This window comes from Spodoptera frugiperda, chromosome 10 (assembly GCF_023101765.2).
Source record: "Spodoptera frugiperda isolate SF20-4 chromosome 10, AGI-APGP_CSIRO_Sfru_2.0, whole genome shotgun sequence".
In the NCBI taxonomy this organism is placed as follows: domain Eukaryota; kingdom Metazoa; phylum Arthropoda; class Insecta; order Lepidoptera; family Noctuidae; genus Spodoptera; species Spodoptera frugiperda.
The window spans coordinates 419,364-438,534 of NC_064221.1; the positions used below are offsets into that span (position 1 = coordinate 419,364).

General features: G+C 38.1%; 2 protein-coding genes across 4 annotated transcripts; both read right to left on the bottom strand.

Annotated features, from left to right (window-relative positions):
• Positions 1-37: 37 nt before the first annotated feature.
• On the bottom strand, positions 38-9,233 carry LOC118277665 (uncharacterized). Of its 3 annotated transcripts, none has more exons than XM_050696211.1 (8): positions 9,077-9,212; positions 7,348-7,719; positions 4,983-5,042; positions 4,434-4,634; positions 3,552-3,644; positions 2,825-3,019; positions 323-2,749; positions 38-238 (listed from the first exon to the last, which is right to left on the bottom strand). In XM_050696211.1, the coding sequence occupies exons 1-8, from the start codon at positions 9,144-9,146 to the stop codon at positions 60-62; spliced, it is 3,597 nt and encodes a 1,198-aa protein (XP_050552168.1). In that variant the 5' UTR covers positions 9,147-9,212; the 3' UTR covers positions 38-59. The 3 variants fall into 3 exon arrangements, with proteins under 3 accessions (XP_050552168.1, XP_050552170.1, XP_050552169.1); XM_050696212.1 differs by lacking the exon at positions 7,348-7,719 and adding an exon at positions 7,902-8,261 and having other exon boundaries at positions 45-238; positions 9,077-9,233; XM_050696213.1 differs by lacking the exon at positions 7,348-7,719 and having other exon boundaries at positions 39-238; positions 9,077-9,216.
• Positions 9,234-10,565: 1,332 nt separating this feature from the next.
• On the bottom strand, positions 10,566-17,634 carry LOC118277435 (beta-1,3-galactosyltransferase 5-like). Its single transcript, XM_035596221.2, has 6 exons — positions 17,449-17,634; positions 13,832-14,009; positions 13,121-13,304; positions 12,627-12,846; positions 12,061-12,183; positions 10,566-11,462 (listed from the first exon to the last, which is right to left on the bottom strand). The coding sequence occupies exons 1-6, from the start codon at positions 17,507-17,509 to the stop codon at positions 11,143-11,145; spliced, it is 1,086 nt and encodes a 361-aa protein (XP_035452114.2). The 5' UTR covers positions 17,510-17,634; the 3' UTR covers positions 10,566-11,142.
• Between the last annotated feature and the right edge of the window lie 1,537 nt (positions 17,635-19,171).

Below are 19,171 nucleotides of genomic sequence, written 5' to 3' on the forward strand. Positions count from 1 at the left end.
CACAAATGTATGTACAAAAGATTTATTAAAAAATATAAAAGTATAGAAAATATCAAGTTCTACATTCTCATGCTCTTTATGTTCAGCAGCTGTTTGATCAGGTGGTCCTGGTTGATCCAATCCTTGTACTTGCCCTTCATTTTACTCGCGTCCTCAAACATTAAGCTCGGGTTCGATTCCTTTCGGGGCTGTGCCATCCGACGCAGTGGAATATCACTGTATTTTAGCGTCGATGATACTGAAAAAATAAGATTGTTTTAATCAAACCATTCATTGTGAACTAGAATACTTAACAGCCAAAATAGATCACAATAAAACTCACCAAAATGCTTGTCGTTCACAAAAAGATCGGAAGAAAATTGCCCTAGTTTGTTTTCATTCTGATAAAAGAGCATTTTAAACAAATCATTTGCGAGTTTGTAATCTCCGATATCCAAGTAGTAAATTATCCTCCGAGCAATTACATAATTAATGTCATCAGTGGCACCTCTCTGGTGTTCCCTGTCGTTCATGTATTGGTTCACTCGGTTTCGTATCAGCTGGGCTATGATCTGTGCCCTGCTGACTCTCAACTGACCACCCTCCTCACTTCGCAAGTTCTCGTTAGCAAGCACTTGTTTCCCTTTCAATTTATTCTTTATTGCATTAAACATTACCGATTGAACGTCATTACTGAAATACTTTGTCTCTTCATCCTTTTCCTCTGAATTAATTTTTTCATTGATCTTTTCGCTTAATTTAAATCCTTTTACCGTATTGTCTACAAATTCTTCCAGCTCAGCAAACTTTTGTTTTGGCAATTTTATTAAATCTGGAAGCGATAGTAAAATGTCGTTGAATACATGGATAGTGGCCTGGACGTCTTGCTCCAAGGCTTTAAGTAATATCAGTTTCCCTGAAGGCGGAACTTTCACAAGCAATGCGTATTGCTTGTACGTAGAGCTGCCACCTTCAACAAGCTCCATCATTTTCTTTATCTGTTCGTATGATTTCGGAGTTTTAGCATTTAATGTCCTACGGGTATTTGTTTTGTTATTTAAGTTGTTAACCAATCGTTCCCACACAATGGCAGACTTAGGCCTTTCCGTTATAGTATTATCGAATGTTCTACGGTTTTGTGCCAGTTTCATTTCTTTCTTTATTTCGTTAAATATATCGGCTACTTTTTTTACTGGGTCTTCTATTATTTTTTCTTTTTTAGTGACGGTATCTTCTCTGTTAAGTTTTAAAATATTGTAAATACAAGGTAAAGCATCTGCTATATTGATATGACCTTTTAAATTTAATCCTTTAGTTCCTTGTAATTCGATCAAATCCTCAATTATAGTTTTGAAATGTGCTTTAAGTTTTTCCTTTGTCGAATTAAATTTATTAGGATCTCCACTTTTTAAATTTGTAGACAGTTTATTTTCCCCTAATGCAGTAGTAGTTTCAAATATAGTTCGATTTGTTCCATTTCCACGGGTGAGGGTGGTACGATCGGGTTCCAACATCTTCAACAAATCATTAAATGTCTTTAATTTGAAAAATTCAGTTAACTTGAGAAAAATATTTCCTTCAATGGTGGATATATTTTCAAGTTCATCATCATTATTATTATTTAGCAAACAATCTGGGTTTCTTTCAACATGAGTTAAGTAATCTAAAATGATCTTATCTTTGGCGGTCACCGTCATGTTAGTCAAATCAATGTTGTACATTTTCTTAAACTTTTTCTTCAAGTGGTCGTTTCCTGATAATATATTTTGACTAGTTATGGCACTTTTAATTTTCTTGTTATTTCGTTTTGGCAATATAAGTTTTGTTATTTTTTCTAACAGATTTCCGAATACATTTAAAGAATGAGTTTCATCATTCGTTAATGTAGTTTTCGGATACGGTTTATCATTCCTTGTATGATTAAAATGTGTAAAATCTAGTTTTGGACCGTGTTTAAGTTCACTTAAATTGCTTTGAACACGCTCAAATCTTCTGATCAAATCTAAAACATTGTGTATTTTAGTTATAGCTTTGACCGTAGCCTTCTTCGTTTTATCTCCAGTCCCTTTATTTTTCTTATCTGTATCTGCGCATGGCACACTTACTGTACTCATTTTTGGTTTCTCATCATCAGTTACATCAACCGTATGGTCAATATTTTGGAAAGTCTCACAAATGGAAATGTTTTTAACATTCTTTTGTTTATCTATAGCACTAGATAAATGTTCCAGTGCATTTTTAAGGAATGTTTCTTGTCTCAGATTTAGGGGTTCCTTGAAAAGGTCAAGAAGGTCAGCTATTTTTTCTTGTTTTAATTTATCAGTTTCCATTGACGACGCAGAAGCATCTTTTTCCATGTTCCACAGTTTATTCAAAAGATTGCCGGCAATGAAGGCCATTGCTGTCAATGTGTCATTTTCTGGAGTAAAAGTGATGTTTGACATCACGGGAGCGGTGGCGTCCCCAATGATTTCACTGCCTTTCTTCAGTTCGTTGACGACAATCTTGGATACGACTTTATTTTTTGTGTCCTGACTGTAGTTACCGAGAACTGTTTTAAGGTTTTCGTGACTAGAGTCAAATTTACTTTCTTGTTCAGCTTCGATTTTATTGTTAGTTATTGGGTGGTATGTATGGGGTTGGCTGTATTCTATATGGAGTGCCTTGCTACCGTTACCCAGGAAGGAATCCGATCGCCTTGTGAGAGGCGCTACCATATCTACTTTCTTAGCTAGTACAGTGCCTGTTAGATTGCTGTTTTTTAAAGTATCTGAAATAATATCAAGCATGTTAATTTATCATTCAATTTATACATTTATAGGATTGTTTGCTTGATGAACTATACCTTCATTTAATTCATCAATTGTATTGTAGAAATGGATACTATTGTTACTTGTGTGACTTAGGTTCCCGTTATGATTATATTTCTCCATTTCCTTATCGACTGATCGCTTTTTGTGGCCCTTGGCCATGCTGACCGACCTTTTAGATCGACTTAAACTATCGACGAAATCATTCAGAGTCATGGAATGCAATTGATCTGTAATAAGTAACAAAAATCAATTAATATACGTATGTGCATGTGGGCTTGGTAAAACACAAAGCAACTTACCAATGATTGGTTTAAAAACAAACAAAAATAAATAAAACTAAATTAGTAACGTGCAATGGTGCTGTATTAAAAAATAGTGTGCGACTTAGTACTCTTGCCGTGGTATAGCTACCAAATAACCTGGAAGAAGAATTATTTAGCTTAGATAGACGTGTTGGTAGGAACCTACAGGCTGTGTCAGATCTCAAACTAAAGAAGAGTGCAAACTTGGACATTATAATGAACATTTAGCAAGTTCTGCATTAAAAATGATTTTAAAAGAAAGTCATCATCAATCAAGATCAGTACTCAGAGATTCAGAGATTACTTAACTATTCCTTAGTAACGATTTTGTCTCGAAAGCAATTGCTAAAGGACTGGGTTAAGTAACCATTAAATAACTCTGAGTGTATGGTAGTGGTAAGAATAAAAAGTGTGAGTAAGTATTCAATCGTGTTCCAAATAGAACCACGTGTGTTACCTAACAGCACATCATTGTCCTGCTGTGGCTGCGGCGCGGGCACCTGCGGGTTGCTGGACGTCTTAATAATCTTCTTGTTTTTCTTGCTCATCTCTGTCGAAAGCAACACCCAATACATCATTTGAACTATTAGAATTAAGAGTTCCTTCATTGACTGGGTAATAATAATCATGATTAGAAACGTTCTAAAGACGATTAATATAATATCAAATATATAAAATTTCCGTGTCTGTAACCGTACTCTTCCGAAACGGCTTTACCGATTTTTACCAAATTTTATATGCGTATTCAGTAAGATAGTCTTTAGAATGATCATTTCCCATTATGGGTGTAGTTCGGTGGTCTGATTAGCCACCTCTAATAAACTAACCAACCGGTACTGCTCTCATTCATATTTGATTCTCTAGTAGCCATTTTGGCCAAACACCCCTAAACGATCTCTTAACTAAAGGTTCCCTTAGCGTGACATCCTTACCACCAAAACTAACCCCTTACTTGTAAAAGTAACACCTTGTAGGTTGGTAAAAATCAAAACGTCATCACCCGTAACTTTAGGAGTTCCTTAAAACTTTGGAGAGGTTGTTAAAAACGACCTAACAGCCGCACTCAGAGACATGTAATGATTACTTAAACTATTCCTTAGAAACGATTTTGTATTGACAGTTGCTAAAGACTAAGTAATCGTTAAATGACTCGGAGTACGGCGATAAGTCTTTAATAACCGATACGACCTACAAGAAAAGAGCATACTCGTTTTAAAAAAAGGCCGGCCACGCACCTGTCACTCCTCTGGTGTTGCGGGTGTCCATGGGCTGCGATTGCTTACCATCAGGTGACTCGTTGGGCGTTTGCCTCCTATTCCATAAAAAAAAATAAGCTTACCATACTCCAGCATGTCCAGGGCGCTGTCAAATATTCCTTCAGCATCATTTGTATTCGGATCAAATTCACCATTAACTCTGTTCACACCAAACTCCTGCAGCGCGTCTTCAGGGGAGTACTGAGGGCACTCCCTCACATCGCGGCACGACCACTCTCCCTCACTAGTGCAGGTACATTTGCTGCACCCCGAGCATAAATTATCTAAAAAAGTGCATAAATTGGTATTACTTCTGTCAGGCAGTTTTCTAAATTGAACCTTGAGAGTTTTGGGTTATAACCCATTTTAGGTTGCAGGATAATAGAAGATCTTGTATTAACAATTTTTTTTATTAAAAATAGAAGACTCATTCGTTTTTTATCCCCGAAAGGGTAGACAGAGGTGCACATCACGACACATAATGCCACTGTACAATGTACACGCACTATTCACCATTTGTATTATAACTCCCATGTAATAGGTTATCCCATGTAATCCCCTTCGGGGATAAAAGGCGTGTCGTTGCTAAGGTAGAATGATAGTAGTAGGAGAATTAACCAATGACAACTTACCATCATTGCAGTCTGAATACTCGGATACAAAAGGCACACACATCTGTGACTCCTGGTTTACTGAAATATCACATTTTATTTACTGACTATGCAATCATCAAACTTCAATAAAACCCAGCAATTAACTTGTCATTTAAATTTGAACTTTAAATCCTATGTCGTATGATATATTTCATAACGTCAGTACAAAAAGTTGACGACGGGTGGCCAGCGCGCGGTCCCCTTGAGTTGTAGTTGAGGTGGCTTTGATACGACCTTAAGCCTTTTATAAGGTGATGATTTTTGTATATTAATTTGTCATCATCATCATATTAGTCACAAGACGTCCACTGCTGACCATAGGCCTCCCCAGCATACTAAGTGACATTACTAAATAAATATTCCGAATTAGTCCATACATATAGTAATAGTAACTTTTGCCAGCGGCTTTGATAAAAAGCATCATATCACCCAAGTCAGCTCATACCCTGTCTGTATACCAAATTTCATCCAAATCCGTTCAGTAATTTCAGCTTAATTGACGGACAAACATCCAAACGAACGAACTTTCATAATTTATTATGTTACTGTGAATTGTGATAGTGTGATACGTTTGTGTGACGTGTGACAGTCTACAATAAAACTTGGCGTTGATTGATTCAATACATAAAAAAATGTTGCGCCTTTTGGAAATATGTAGTCAACAACGTCATCAACTACGTATAGTTGAGAAACTTATTAATTTGTTGAGTGAAGTTGTTCTGTTTCCTTATTCATGTTCAAAGTATTAAACTGTGACTCTAATGAATGTAGTTCCCATTTTCTGTAAATATTTGGATATCTAGACTATTCAATAAAATTGGAGTATCTGTTTGTAACAATGAATATACATACACCAAAATAATATTTACAATTTTTGTCCGTCTATCTGTTTGTTTGTCCAAGTTAATCTCTGAAATGGCTGGACGAATTTTGACGGGACTTTTATTGGCAGACAGCTAACTAACTAACTTGGGTCTTTACTTACTTATTAGTCACAAAGTCTGTAGTCCATCCGAGGAAAGCCGCGGCCTTTATTTTGCTACACTTACGAAGGCATGTATTCCTACTGAGGTTTCTACAGTTGTATAAATATACATTTACTTACTCTAAAGTATAAAGCTTTATATTCTTAACTATAAAAAAACACAATAAAACAAAAATCGTGTGCATGGTGCAGCTAGCTATAAAACGGGTGAAACTGTGCAAATATACTGTGCATAACTTTCCAATAGAACATTATAAGTGAACGAAAATATGAACAGGGTGCAAATAATTCTTCAAAGTGGTGAGAGAAACAGAATGAGGGCATTTTGGAAACCATTGAAATTGTAATTGTCGTAGTATATATTATTTAATGAAACATTGTCGTTGTTTTATAAAAGTATAAATTATTACATTCACTCCACATATCGGAACACTGTCACTTCAATTATCACCGTTATCTTCAGTAGATAGAGTTTATTTTCCAATGTCTTTGTCCAGATTCCTATGTTCTCCAGTATCAAATTGCTTCGTTCTTCCAATTTATTGTAATTTATGTTCATCATCATATCTTATGAGTGATCATATGAGTTGGTTTATTTTATCTTTTTCTTCTTGATAGTGTAATTCGTTTTATTCAGCAGTTCGTTGTTATAACCCACCCACACGTTAAATAAACATTCATGCATATCAAACCCCACTTCAATCATCAACAATCTGGTCTTCCTCAAGTGTTCCTGGTTGTTAGTCGTTATTGACTATGAAGTCCACGTAGTCTTCCCGCATGGTTCCTCCCAGTAGGTTCTCCTTCGGGATCCTCCTCTTCAAAGTCCTCAGTTTGTTCCGCACCTCATTGTGGATCTGTCTTCGGTGACCATCAGGATGGCTGCAGCACAATGAGTCGCCTCCTGCAAGCACCAATCTTTATTTCATTATTCGGAATTAGACATTCAAATCGTATTTTAGACATGGATTAAACAGGCATCACTTGGCTTGCAGAAGGCGACATTTCTAACAACACACTACAACACTGCCAATAGAATGTGCTGCATCATCACTCTGACATTCCATCATTCGTTTTTGCATTCAGCTAATCATTTTCTTATTCATAGTAAAAATCGTAACCACCGTTTACAAAATATTTCATTTAACATTTAAATTAAAAGTTTAAAATTACGATAATTCATATAAACCAAATTATAGTCATGAAAATCACTGAGCACAACACACCGCGACACACGATACACACACTGGTGAACATAATACTATCGACAATGTTTCCAAAGCAACAAAATATTTGGAAGAACCTGAAAACAAAGAAACAAGAAGTGGCAAACGAACACCAGCGAGACCAACATCCTACCAGTATGAATCAAATCGAAGATGCCGTTATCCATGGTCCTCCTCATCCTCCACGACAGTTGTCTGAAGTAAGTGGGCCTGTCCTGGCCGAGGAGGGAGGTGTATCTGTCTCTGATGTGCTTTTTGGATCTGATGACTCTAAAGAAGTTGCAGAAAGACATGTCTCTGTGTATACAGCCGACAGCCTCGCCGTCCACCGAGCAGACGCAGTAGTAGCAAGTGTCCTCGTTGGCATAGTCCAGGAGTGACTCGACGTCGCTGTTCACGTCCACGTCAGTATTGTTGGCGGTGACACTGTTGCTGTAGTACGAGTGGCCGCGGAAGCACTTCGCTTTAGCCGAGTATGGGATCTCGTCGTTGTGCCACAAATAATCTGCGATGAAATGCGACATTGTACTTTCAAAATGTAACGTTTCGAAACAGACAGACCTAAGACATGCACAATTTAGTGACTGCGTATGTGATATGACGTGACGATGTGTCCTACCTAACAAACACGGCGGCGGTACACTACACCTCAACCGTTGCATAGCTAGCTGCACCGTCTCCACAAACCTCGTCTGATTCTGTAGGGCAAGTTTCTGGAGTGTTTGAACGGAATACCAGACTCGAACTTATCCATGATATCTTTTATCAAGAGGCACTCGTTGAGGGTGTCTGCGGGTCTAGCAATGCAGTGCTCGTTCTGGCCGTCGGACGCACAAACACACATGAAGCAAGTTTCATCCTCCGCCGCGACCGACATGTGCGACCGCCTGCTCCGAGTCCGCCTGTACTCGTCGGATGCGTCAGAGTTCAGGTCTACCTGCTGCTCCTTCTCTCTGACTTTAAGGATGGTACGACCAGGAACACATCTGTATCTAGAATCTTCTTTCCCAACTTCGTTTAGACCCACTAACGGACGGTCGAAGGCGTCTAAAATGTTGCTGATGTATTAGTACTCGTTTCTTATTACTTTGGTATCCTGTGCTGGATAATTATTATGTCGTTTTGTTTTTGGTGAGGCGGGAGAGAGTGTCAGACTCTTACTGACTAAAAACCACCCCGTTCCTTCTCCTGCTTTGAGCCGGAGCCCCGGTAACCTTTTACGTTGTCCGTAGTTCCGGAATAATTATTATGCCCTAAGCTCTTATTCAAACAAGATCATTTATATCGATGTTCATGAATTTTACGGCACATAGCTACTAGGTACTCAGACTAACCAATCAAAATGATTAAATCAAGCAATTTCACTCGATTGTAATGCGCAGCGAGTAAATTTTATTACATAAGTACTTTAGGCACGCTTTCCAACCATTGGAGTATTTGGAATCTTCATAACTTTAATAATAAATTTTCAATTTAACGGACTACCATTCAATCTACCATCTGGGTTTAGGCAAAATCCAGCCGTTTACAACAGATCTTAAAGATCATTTTCCACCGCTACTGATAATAAGTTTAATGTGTAAAATCTTCACCATCACCACGTTGATTATACGTGGCTTTACAACATGCTAATGATGACCGAGACAAGATAATTACGTTATTAATTCTAATTATATAAAGTTCAATTTTGCTTGCATTTACTTAGCCGAACTTTAATTATCTGGTTTCGGTTAGCATGTAGACAACAATTATATCTATACTAACGGGATAAAGTTCATTTTCCCTTATACATTCCATTTATCCAAATTGCCAATAGAAATTAGACTTTGTCTCTTTATGTTAAAGTTGGATGTTGTACTTACCAGCGCTGACGGGGTCGTGGAGCGTGAGGGTGAGGGCGAGGAGGAGCACGGCAGTGAGTTTGATGTCCATGGTGCAGTCGGTGCAGATAGCTGGCACCCGACGGTTTTATACAACGTTCCACTTCAATGAAGCCTTTGATTCTTTGTTTAACGACACAGGGACGGATCCAAGCTGTTACAATACACTAATATTTCAATTTGAATTTAGAATCGAACATGACGTCACGCCATTTATTATAGGTAGTAGACAAAGATGCACGTAGATAATATTACACTCACTTTTCACCATTTACATTATGTTGTGAATTTCTTAAAAGCCTATTGTAGTGATTTTAGAACTAAATCGATTAAGGAATGTTTACTAATTCACGAAAATGAAATACATACTTTGAAACACTGCTTCATATAGTTTAGTTTTTCATGTAGTGGTCAATCAATTTCTCCGTAAGTAAGTAAAAGGTTCCACCTATACTACTCCAGTGTTCGAGATTTGAAGTATAGTTGTCGTTTTGGAGAAAGGATTATTGAAATTCTAGTAAATGATCTTAGTAAAAGGTTTCGAAATATTCTAACAGTGGTAATAATACTTTTAGCTTTCTCAGCGTTCTTATAACTAAAGGATGTAATGATAACATGCTATCACGATTCACGCTTTTCAGTTAACTAGCACCCCATACACAGCGTAAGAACAAATAGTAAAAAAAACAACAAAATTTCGGCAGCTTTCAAATCCGGCCCTGCGTTGTATGAATGCATTAAAAAACGACATGAGTAACTATCGTCTGACGGCAGTCTTATCGCACACACCTGCATTACTGACCAGTGCGTACATCTGGCACTGATAGGACATAGTTACCAGTCATTCTAGACTAGTACTAGAACACTCTAGAATGTTCTAGGAACAAAGTGATAGGTTTAAGTAATAGAAATAATGTTCTGATCCGGAGCTGCGGACTACCTAACGGGTTTACCGGGGCTCCGGTTCGAAAAGCAGGAGTAGGAACGAAGTGGTTTTTGTCATTAAGAGTCTAATACTCCCTCTCGCCTCGCCCAAGACGAGAGAAGTCATTGGATGATTTTCCAAACACAAAAAAAAAGTAATATAAATGTTGATGGGAAGAGCCACCCAAGGAAAGGTCTATTAATTGTCTATTATCTGTCAGTTGTATTAAAAAAAAATGTTTTGTTTTATATTGTGGAAATAAGATAATTGCATATTTTGACTAAGATCTTTTTTGGGAGCTAGCTGATAGGTCTCACTGCGATACCTTTACATTATTGCATTTTTAATTGCTTTATATTTTGTATGCAAAAGTGACAGCATTAGATGTATCGATTTTGTAGGTACCCCTATGTACCAAAGTGATGAAACTGAAATCTGAAAAACGTTCCAGTTAACCCCCATTTTTTCGACCAAATAAGTAGACTGTGAAACCTATAACGAGGAACTTATTAAGTCTATGTACATTACAAGTAAATAACACAAATGGAAAGCTCAAAAACATTTATTTATAAACCACAAGTAGACTTTACTTAATTATATTTACAAAATATCAGGTACATAGAACATTACATAATAACTTATCTCAATATATTAAACTAGTTTCTCCCCGCGGCTTCACCCGGGTTCCCGTGAGATAAAAAACATATGTGTTATTGGAATAATCTTGGTCATAATCTAATCGTAATCTAAACGGGGTGGTTTTTATTCAGTAAGAGTTTGACGTGATTGAGTAACAAACAAGCAAACAAACATACAAACTTTCGCATTTGTCATATTACTATCGTACGTATATTCATATGCATGTAGTAAAAAACGGGTTGTTTCACTATTACAAACAGACACTCCAATTTTATTTCTTAGTCTAGATAGTTAGACTAGGCAATAAATCAGCCTTACAAAACCCCATTTGTTTAAACACAGAATCTCGCACGAATATAGACTATTTATATTCGATTCAACAATTTACAAATGGATTTTGTTAGGAAATATTTCCTATCACTGTGATCACTATTCCATCAAAAATCAATGGCATCAAAATCCACCACAAATCGTGAAAATATCCTCAATACAACGCGAATTCACTGAAGTCCCTTAAATACGTGTTAAAAAACCAACAAAGATTGCTGTGGTTATCCATCTTCCCATATTGTTCTATTTTGGTCCACGCGGTGACCATCTCGTCAGGTTCCATGCTGTGCACGGAAGCCAAGTCCCAGTAGATGCAGGTGACCTTCAACCAGGGTTTGTATGGACTCAGCCGGCGCTCGTGCACCAGCCGCAGCCCCAGCCGCCGGTGTGCCACCAGGTAAGTGAAGTATACGTCCTCCAGGTTCACCATCGGCACCTCATAGGCTTTCTTCAACAGTTTTGATATGAAGTCCCCTGAAAATGACAAGATTCACATTATAGTACTATTTTTGTTGTGGACGTCGGTATCGTGTCGTATTATTTCTTTGGTGCCATGTCAATTTCGAAGCAAAAATCTATAAGACATATTTGCTTGCAGGGAATATGTAGGAACTTTGTTCAATCTGTTAGCCAAAGTATCAAATGTGTTTCTAAAATTCATCTCTTACTAATCAGAGTGAAACAAAAAAAGAATATAAAGAAATAAATAATAAACACTGCTGCCGAAAAAATACCTCTCATTTAAGGAGATGTTTACTATAACCCCCAAGCCCCAATCTTAGTAGGCGACATCACTTTGAGGATCACAGTTTGCGGATATGGCCAGATTCCATTATACAAGTTGGCAAATCCTTTTTTGTTTTTTTTTTAAATCGTTGCCCTACACTAGGATTTTCTCCTGTGTCGTGGGTGCGTTTACAAACATACAAGTTCACATACACATGACACCCAGACACGAAACAACAATTTGTTGAACACACAAAGAATTGCTCCGTGCGCTACACGTTGCACGGCAGCCAGTTGCCCAGCCACCGCGCCAATCGTGCAGTCAAATAATAACTGAAGGTCTCACCGCTGATAAGGTACGCAGTGCCGCTGAGGTACTGCGACACGTGGTCCTCCCGCATCATCCACCGAGGAGTGAACCACTTCTTGTACTCGTCGCGGTGCAGGTACGAGTCCCGCTTGTTGTAGCCTGCACAGAATCAGGAAGACACAAGATAATAATAAGTTTAAAGAAGTATAGTAATCTTTAATCACATGAAATAGAAGTTGTAGTCTAAGTATAGATAGATAGTTTTAAGTGCAACTCGTGGTCGTGACTGTTGAGTTTCAGTTTCGGGGTAAAATTTCTGTCGGTCAAAATATTTACATGAGATCAAAATTTTCTTTGTGACTACAACTCCTGAAATAAACTTGTAACGCCTCTGGTGTTTCAGGTCTAGGGGCGGCACCGATTGCTTACCACCATGTAACCCGTCAGCTAGATTACCAGTTTATTATCTCATAAAAAATATAAGTGATGTTATTCTAAAGCTAAGGTTTATATAAATAGATCTACACTTTTCATATATCTGAAAATATCAGGCCTTTGCTTTACAAGTACCTACATCAAATACTCTACTACACTAGTGTTACCTAGTAGCGGTGCATCTTCATTCTCCTTCAACACTTTACGGAGTGTCCAAGGGTTTACCATGACGTCATCATCAGTCTTAAACAAGAACTGAGTTTGAGGACATCGGTGCAGGCTCCACTTCATCATCAGCGCTGTCTTCAGCGTCAGGTTCTGGTAATGGTCTTGGAAGTCAAAAACTATCAGGTCACTGTACTGCTTCCCTTCTACGTAATTGTCTACCTGGAATTGAAGTCACACTTTTATCTTTCTTTACAGTTTTAACAGATATACTTAAAAACTACTGCATTATACACCTGGCCATTTTCAGAACTCTTGTGATTGAGAACTGTCGAAAACTCAAGAATATAATTTGTCCTCAACTTCGATCTAGCACATTTATCCTAAGTAAAACTAGAAACCCCAACCAACGACCAACGAGACAAGCACAAAACTGGATGCAATGTATCTAATTGTAATTTAAGCAAATTCAAGCAAAAACTATACGAGTAACTACCAGCTGCTCATCAATGTCGTCTCCCTGCAGACCGAGCACGAAGTATGTGGGTAGATGTGCGCCCCAGGTCTTGCGCACAGCCTGCCGGTGCTCGAAGCGGATGGGGGCGCTGGCCACCAGCACCAGCACCGCCATCTCATCGGGGCTCGTGCAGGGAAGCAATGATGGCTCGATGAGGGTCTGGCTGGAACAGTTACATAGGAGCAGCTTTAAAAAAATATATGAGTAATGAGAACCATATAATAAGTGTGGGAGAGCCATGCTTCGGCACGAATGGGCCGGCTCAACCGTAGTGAGTTTTTTTTTTGGAATTGCTTGCAAACGAGCAGACGAGTCACCTGATGGTTAGCGATCAGCGCCGCCCACAAGTGATACCACGTCCTCATAAAAAATCAGCGTGAAACAACGCTTGCGTTGTGTTTCGTTGTGTGAGTAAGATTACCTGATGCCGGCTTAATCACCCCCCTTCTCAACTTCCAATTCCCGATTCCCCAACAATTTTTAAATTCCACACATTCACAATTTGCGGGGATGTAGATAGAGCAATTAGGAATTAGGTGGAGGCACACTAAAGCTACGAAGTTGCATGGTGTTACTACAAGGGTGACATTGCCATTCCATTTTTTATCTACGGATCAAGTTAACTAGTTATCCCCTGGTCTAGGAAGCAGTACATTACCTACTAGTGCCAAATATTACTACTACACTTACATGCCATCCAAGTAATAGTGCAAGCTTCTATTCCTTCGATAATGCTCCAGCAACTGAGTGGGCGCGGATGGCAGCAGGAGGTATCTGCTAGTTTCCATCGCCAGCCACCAGATGGCGGGCCCGAAAGCTACCAGCCCCCACACTAAAGGCAGCAATATTAGGAGTATCTTTGAACGACCTGAAACATATTCGGGAACATATTATAAACTGTTAAACATGAGAGGTGAGATAATGCTACCTTGAGGTACCCCCGACTTGGGTGGAAATGACTAAACATTAATTCGTCTACTCGGATAGATGCCGTTTCTCTTTCATACAATCGTCTTTCTAAGCAAGTGGACCAGATGTCTTGCTGTTGTCGCCATGTCCAGCTAAGTTGTCCTAAGTTATACAACGAACTTCACTCAATCAAATGCCTTAGAGAAGTCACTTCATCATAAGTACTACGAGTATAAGCTATTATGAATAAATGCCTTTGTATGATGAATGAAAGACTATAATAAAAGATAACGAAATGACAAAATTGACAACAATATGGGATGAAACTAGGCCCACAAAGTAAGTCAACGATGCAGGTCGGGAATCATGATGCTGCAGATATTCCTGAAGAAAGCCAGCTGCAATAACATCACGCACATTAATTGTAACGACGACAATAGATGTCGCTCTGCAGTTTCGGCCTCACACAGCACAGCAACATGGGTTTACGTTTCCACGTAAACAAAGGACAATGTCACACATTTCACCGGTATACCAAATAGCAGCCATTGTTATCTCGAGTAGTCACGTCAGCATGACGTCATCAATTACTCAGGTAATACGTCACTTGGTATATCACAGCCCAACCTTGATGCATAAACAAAATGTGAGCGTCTCTTAACTCTTTCATGTATAGTGCCTATAAACATTTTAAGTGTCAGCTTCTGTGTGAGGTTGTTTTTAAGGGAGTAAAATCATCCAATAACTTCTCCCGCCTTAGGCGAAAATAAGAGGGAGAGTCAGACTCCTACTGACTAAAAACCATCCCTTTCCTACTCCTGACCTTGGAGCCGGAACCCCGGTAAACCCGCTGGGTAGTCCGCAACTCCGGATCATACATAATATTTTATCCTAACATTTATATCCAGTAGATAAATAAGTGTTCCTTTTAGAATCATGTTCATTTTTCTCCATTCTTGGTTTACCTAGTACCTAGTGTTACCCAATTTATAGTCCCATAATTTTAAGGCAGGACATCACCCAGAGTCATATTATACCTGAAGCAAACTAGGCAATAACCTAGGGTGTCCGGTAGTTGACAGAATGGCGCAACAAGAAGCACATGCCCAAAAAATTAGGGACACCTATGGCATGCTTGCTTAGGACGCTCTGTAGGTTTAATCAGCCTCTGATCTCATCCGAAAATGATGCCACAACTAATCAATGAAGCCTCTTAAATGGTTAACGGTGCTCTTCCATCAGAGATGTGCGATGTAGCTAAGCTACGAAGATATAATAGCTAAGCTGTGAAACTATGTGACCGTTTCCACTGATACTAAGCAATGTAGCTGTGCAAGGAACGTGCGCAGCTCGAGTATGCAATGTATCGGTAGTAGAGAAGCCATTCGTAACACCCATCTTTCCGTATAAAAAACATAGCGTAGCTGAGTGCGTTTCCTCCAATGCTATGCTTTGTGTACCAATGCATATGATTGGTGGTAGCCCAACGTATCCACAGCGACGTAGCATAGCACATTTCTGGTAGGAAAGCACCATAATAATTTATAACAACCAACATTACTAAAAACATGATAAAGCACCCTGTTATCTTTGTAAAATTAAGGCGAATTTGTTAGTAAAATAAATAAGAGGCCCGTTATAGTCTTACTAAACAGGAAACATTGTACATGTTGGGAGTTCCAAGTATTCGTCATACATAGCTATATGTTTCACGTACCTAGGTGTGTTTTAGATAAACTTGTACGGAGACTAGTCACTTGTTTGACACAAGTAACAAGTTGGTATTTTTATCTTTTACAATTCTACTAAACACTACAACCAGGTTGTGTGGTTCATACCTCCATTGAGTTTGGCCAAACACTGCATTTTTCTCTGCCAAACACGACAATCCAAAATTTCTCGCGTGCAACAGAGATCGTAACTAAATATATTGAAAATTGAGAAGACAATATTGCTTTCGCGAATTGTTTTAGTAATTGTAGTTGTAAAGTACGAAGTAGTCACAGTCCAAAATATATAAAGTGAAATAGAAGATAGTTTTTGTTTGACACGGAAATTCAACTTGAGACTTTGCTACCCGACGTCGTTATAAATTTTAAAACATAATGTGATACCATGCAACCAGATATTATATTTCGATCGTCCATTGCCAATGTTTCACGATTGTTAGAACACAAAATTATTTAACGTCCTTATTGGTAATTCGGTCGCAAGTCTGCCCTTTTATCCGGAGCTGCGGACAACGTAACAGGTTACCGTGGCTCCGGCTCAAAGCAGAAGTAGGAACGGGGTGGTGTTTAGTCTGTTAGAGTCTGACACTCCCTCCCGCCTCACCCAAGGTGGGAGAATTAAAAAACCTGCCCTTTAATTCTATTGTAGTGCTCTCTGTCTGTTGTAGTTGTAGTTGTCGAACGAATAGCAATTCATTTTTATATATGTACATGAAAATCAAGGTCTTGTTTGACTTACATGTAAATTCGAATTCTCTGGATAGAAATTATCCTAACACTAATCTTAGTAGACTTTCATCAATCACAATTTTACGCAATGATTTTACTATTTTACGCAATCATTCATATTGATATAATGAATCAAACACTTCACTTTACTTCAGTAGTAGTAGTGAATTTAGTTGCACTTAAATAGTTAATGGACATTGGACATATTTGCAATAATGACATTCATAAGTGAATGTGCCTCAAGATGGTCACTTTAATACATTTTCATCTTTATCCTATTCTGGTAAAGTCGATAATCGTTTAAGAACATTATGAAATAAGTGTAGGTTGATATGCTTTCGCCTGAACTTTGATGATTAACCATACTTAACTTTAGTTAGTCATAAAATTGCATTAGTATTGAACTTGTATACCTCTGGGATGGTAGAGTAAAGAGTGTTATCAGGTAATTACTACTTAAAGTGGGATGTCAATGACTGATTTTATTACATCACAGATAGATAATGCGAGAAGTCATAGTACTCGTAATACTAACTTTCCTCTCCCGGCTCAAAGGAAAAACTAAGCCTTAGTTTCCTTCTTTTTAACCATCTCCAGAGGCTATAATAATAGCATTAACTTAAAATAATATTATTAATGTAGCTTTCTATAGGATGCACGGATGACGCATCAGTTGACTTGGTCTATCAACCAGGCTATCAGAAATAGAAGGCCTACAATTTTAGCATCAGTAGTAAAACCCATCTTTCTTAAACATTAAAAATATTTCACTGTTTAAAACTCCATCAAAAATAGCTCCATCAGTCTTTATTGTTTTCCACATCACATACAAAATAACGAAAAAGCTCTAACTAAACTTAGCTTTCCCACCATAAACTGACTCACTCCTATCACTCAAGTCACACAATCTCATTGTTTATCTATAGGTAAATATCTTACCAAATTGTCTGAAGATTACCAGGACCTTCTTGCCAACTATCCTGATGATCAGCCCGAACATGGTGGTCACTGGTCACTGATCAGGGGCTGGCACTGGCTCACTATCCGCTGGTCACATGGCGAACACGACTGATACACAGCGATGTCTAATAGCCACTGAACTCACGCGCTAAAATGCTGCTACAACACGCTTTGTAGATAACAACACTAGTATCTTTATTTACCACTTGCTAATACAGTCAGGTAAGGGTTTAACTTTTTAAGCGCCCAGTTAAATATCAATTTCCTAAGCTACGCTATAGCGTGCGGCTACAAATCGAAATCGAAAAATAAGGAGGTGCAATCGTATGGATAAAACGAAAAAAAAAGTAATTTAAAAAACTAAAAAACCCGACTGCGTTTCTTTATAATATTAAAATGAAAAAACCCTAAAACAAGAAAGTAATCGTAAAATTTAAGCAGTCGGGACCCATTCTAAATATAAAGACTTAGTGAGGGCACATACGGCTTGCTTTCTACATACATACGTATACATACATACATACAAAAAATCATACATATTCTCTGTCGCAGCAATACGACACGAGCGATAGAAGAAATATGTGACGTGTATATGCGGGAAAGGCAGTCATAGGGTTAAAATAAAACTAGTACTGGGTAGTTTAGTAAATGAAACAATAAGCTACTTTATAAGTGTAGAAGTTTAGTTTACGTTAATACGTGGTAAATAGAATTCAAAGGGTGAAGAGACACAGGAGTGGGGTGAATAGATGTTAGAACATTTATTCACACCTCGAATTCTATTCACCCCATTTTACAGTACATATTTAATCTTAATCACATTCTAAGTCACGTTTTGATTTTGTATAACTTCTATTGACTTAATTTCAGTAGGTATCTTGTATAAATACTCACTGTTCTACAAGCCCTGAATTGGCTTTGTAGAACAGTGAGCAAAACACAGCGACATCAAAACTATATGTAATTAAAAAGGGCCATGTAAAGAATCAACCATTATGTATGTATAAGTAATTAGATACTGAAACTAACATTTATAATAACTGTATGTCTACCTACGAGACCGCGCCCATAAGATACTTGCCGCCCGCACTGACATCGACTCAAACACAGACAATAATGATTACTCATTTCCCATGAAAATGTTTTAGCTAGACAATAACGAAAGTATGTTGACATTCACGACATACATGTTGTTGTTTGACAATATTCAGAAGTTAATATTCTACTGAGTTCGATAAGCATCGAGGACGGTACTATACAAATATTACTCACTAGCTTTTGCCCGCGACTTCGGTCGCGTGGAATAATGACTTCTGGTAGCATTTGGGTACCCTAGCCGTACTTATAGCCGTAACCGTAGCTGTAGCCGTACCCGTACCTGTACCCACACCCACACCTGCACCCATACTCGCACATGTCCGCTGCGGGTAACCTAACATTCGACTATCTTATATTGCCTTTGGTACTGTAATCGATCGAACCGCAAGGATATTAAAGTATAATTATTATGCCAAGTTTCATCTGAATCGGACCGGTAGTTTTTGCGTGAACATACAGACAGAGAGAAATTTAATGTTTTAAACACATGTTTGGGTTTGGTATCTGTCTAGTAACATTCTACAATTTTTTTTATATTTTTAATGTATCTACAGAATTAACACTTCTACGGTTTTATATGTATAGAGTTTAGGTACAAGTGTCA

What these genes read in the sequence shown, in the direction of transcription:
- LOC118277665 (XM_050696211.1), bottom strand. Translation starts at nt 9,146, where the DNA reads ATGGACATCAAACTCACTGCCGTGCTCCTCCTCGCCCTCACCCTCACG. An exon ending in GGACAATGATGTGCTGTTAG is followed by an intron (nt 3,020 to 3,551) that starts GTAACACACGTG and finishes TACTTATTACAG; the next exon opens with ATCAATTGCATTCCATGACT. An exon ending in TGTGAACGACAAGCATTTTG is followed by an intron (nt 239 to 322) that starts GTGAGTTTTATT and finishes TTATTTTTTCAG; the next exon opens with TATCATCGACGCTAAAATAC.
- LOC118277435 (XM_035596221.2), bottom strand. Translation starts at nt 17,509, where the DNA reads ATGTTCGGGCTGATCATCAGGATAGTTGGCAAGAAGGTCCTGGTAATC. An exon ending in GGTAATCTTCAGACAATTTG is followed by an intron (nt 14,010 to 17,448) that starts GTAAGATATTTA and finishes AATATGTTTCAG; the next exon opens with GTCGTTCAAAGATACTCCTA. An exon ending in ACGACATTGATGAGCAGCTG is followed by an intron (nt 12,847 to 13,120) that starts GTAGTTACTCGT and finishes CTTCAATTCCAG; the next exon opens with GTAGACAATTACGTAGAAGG.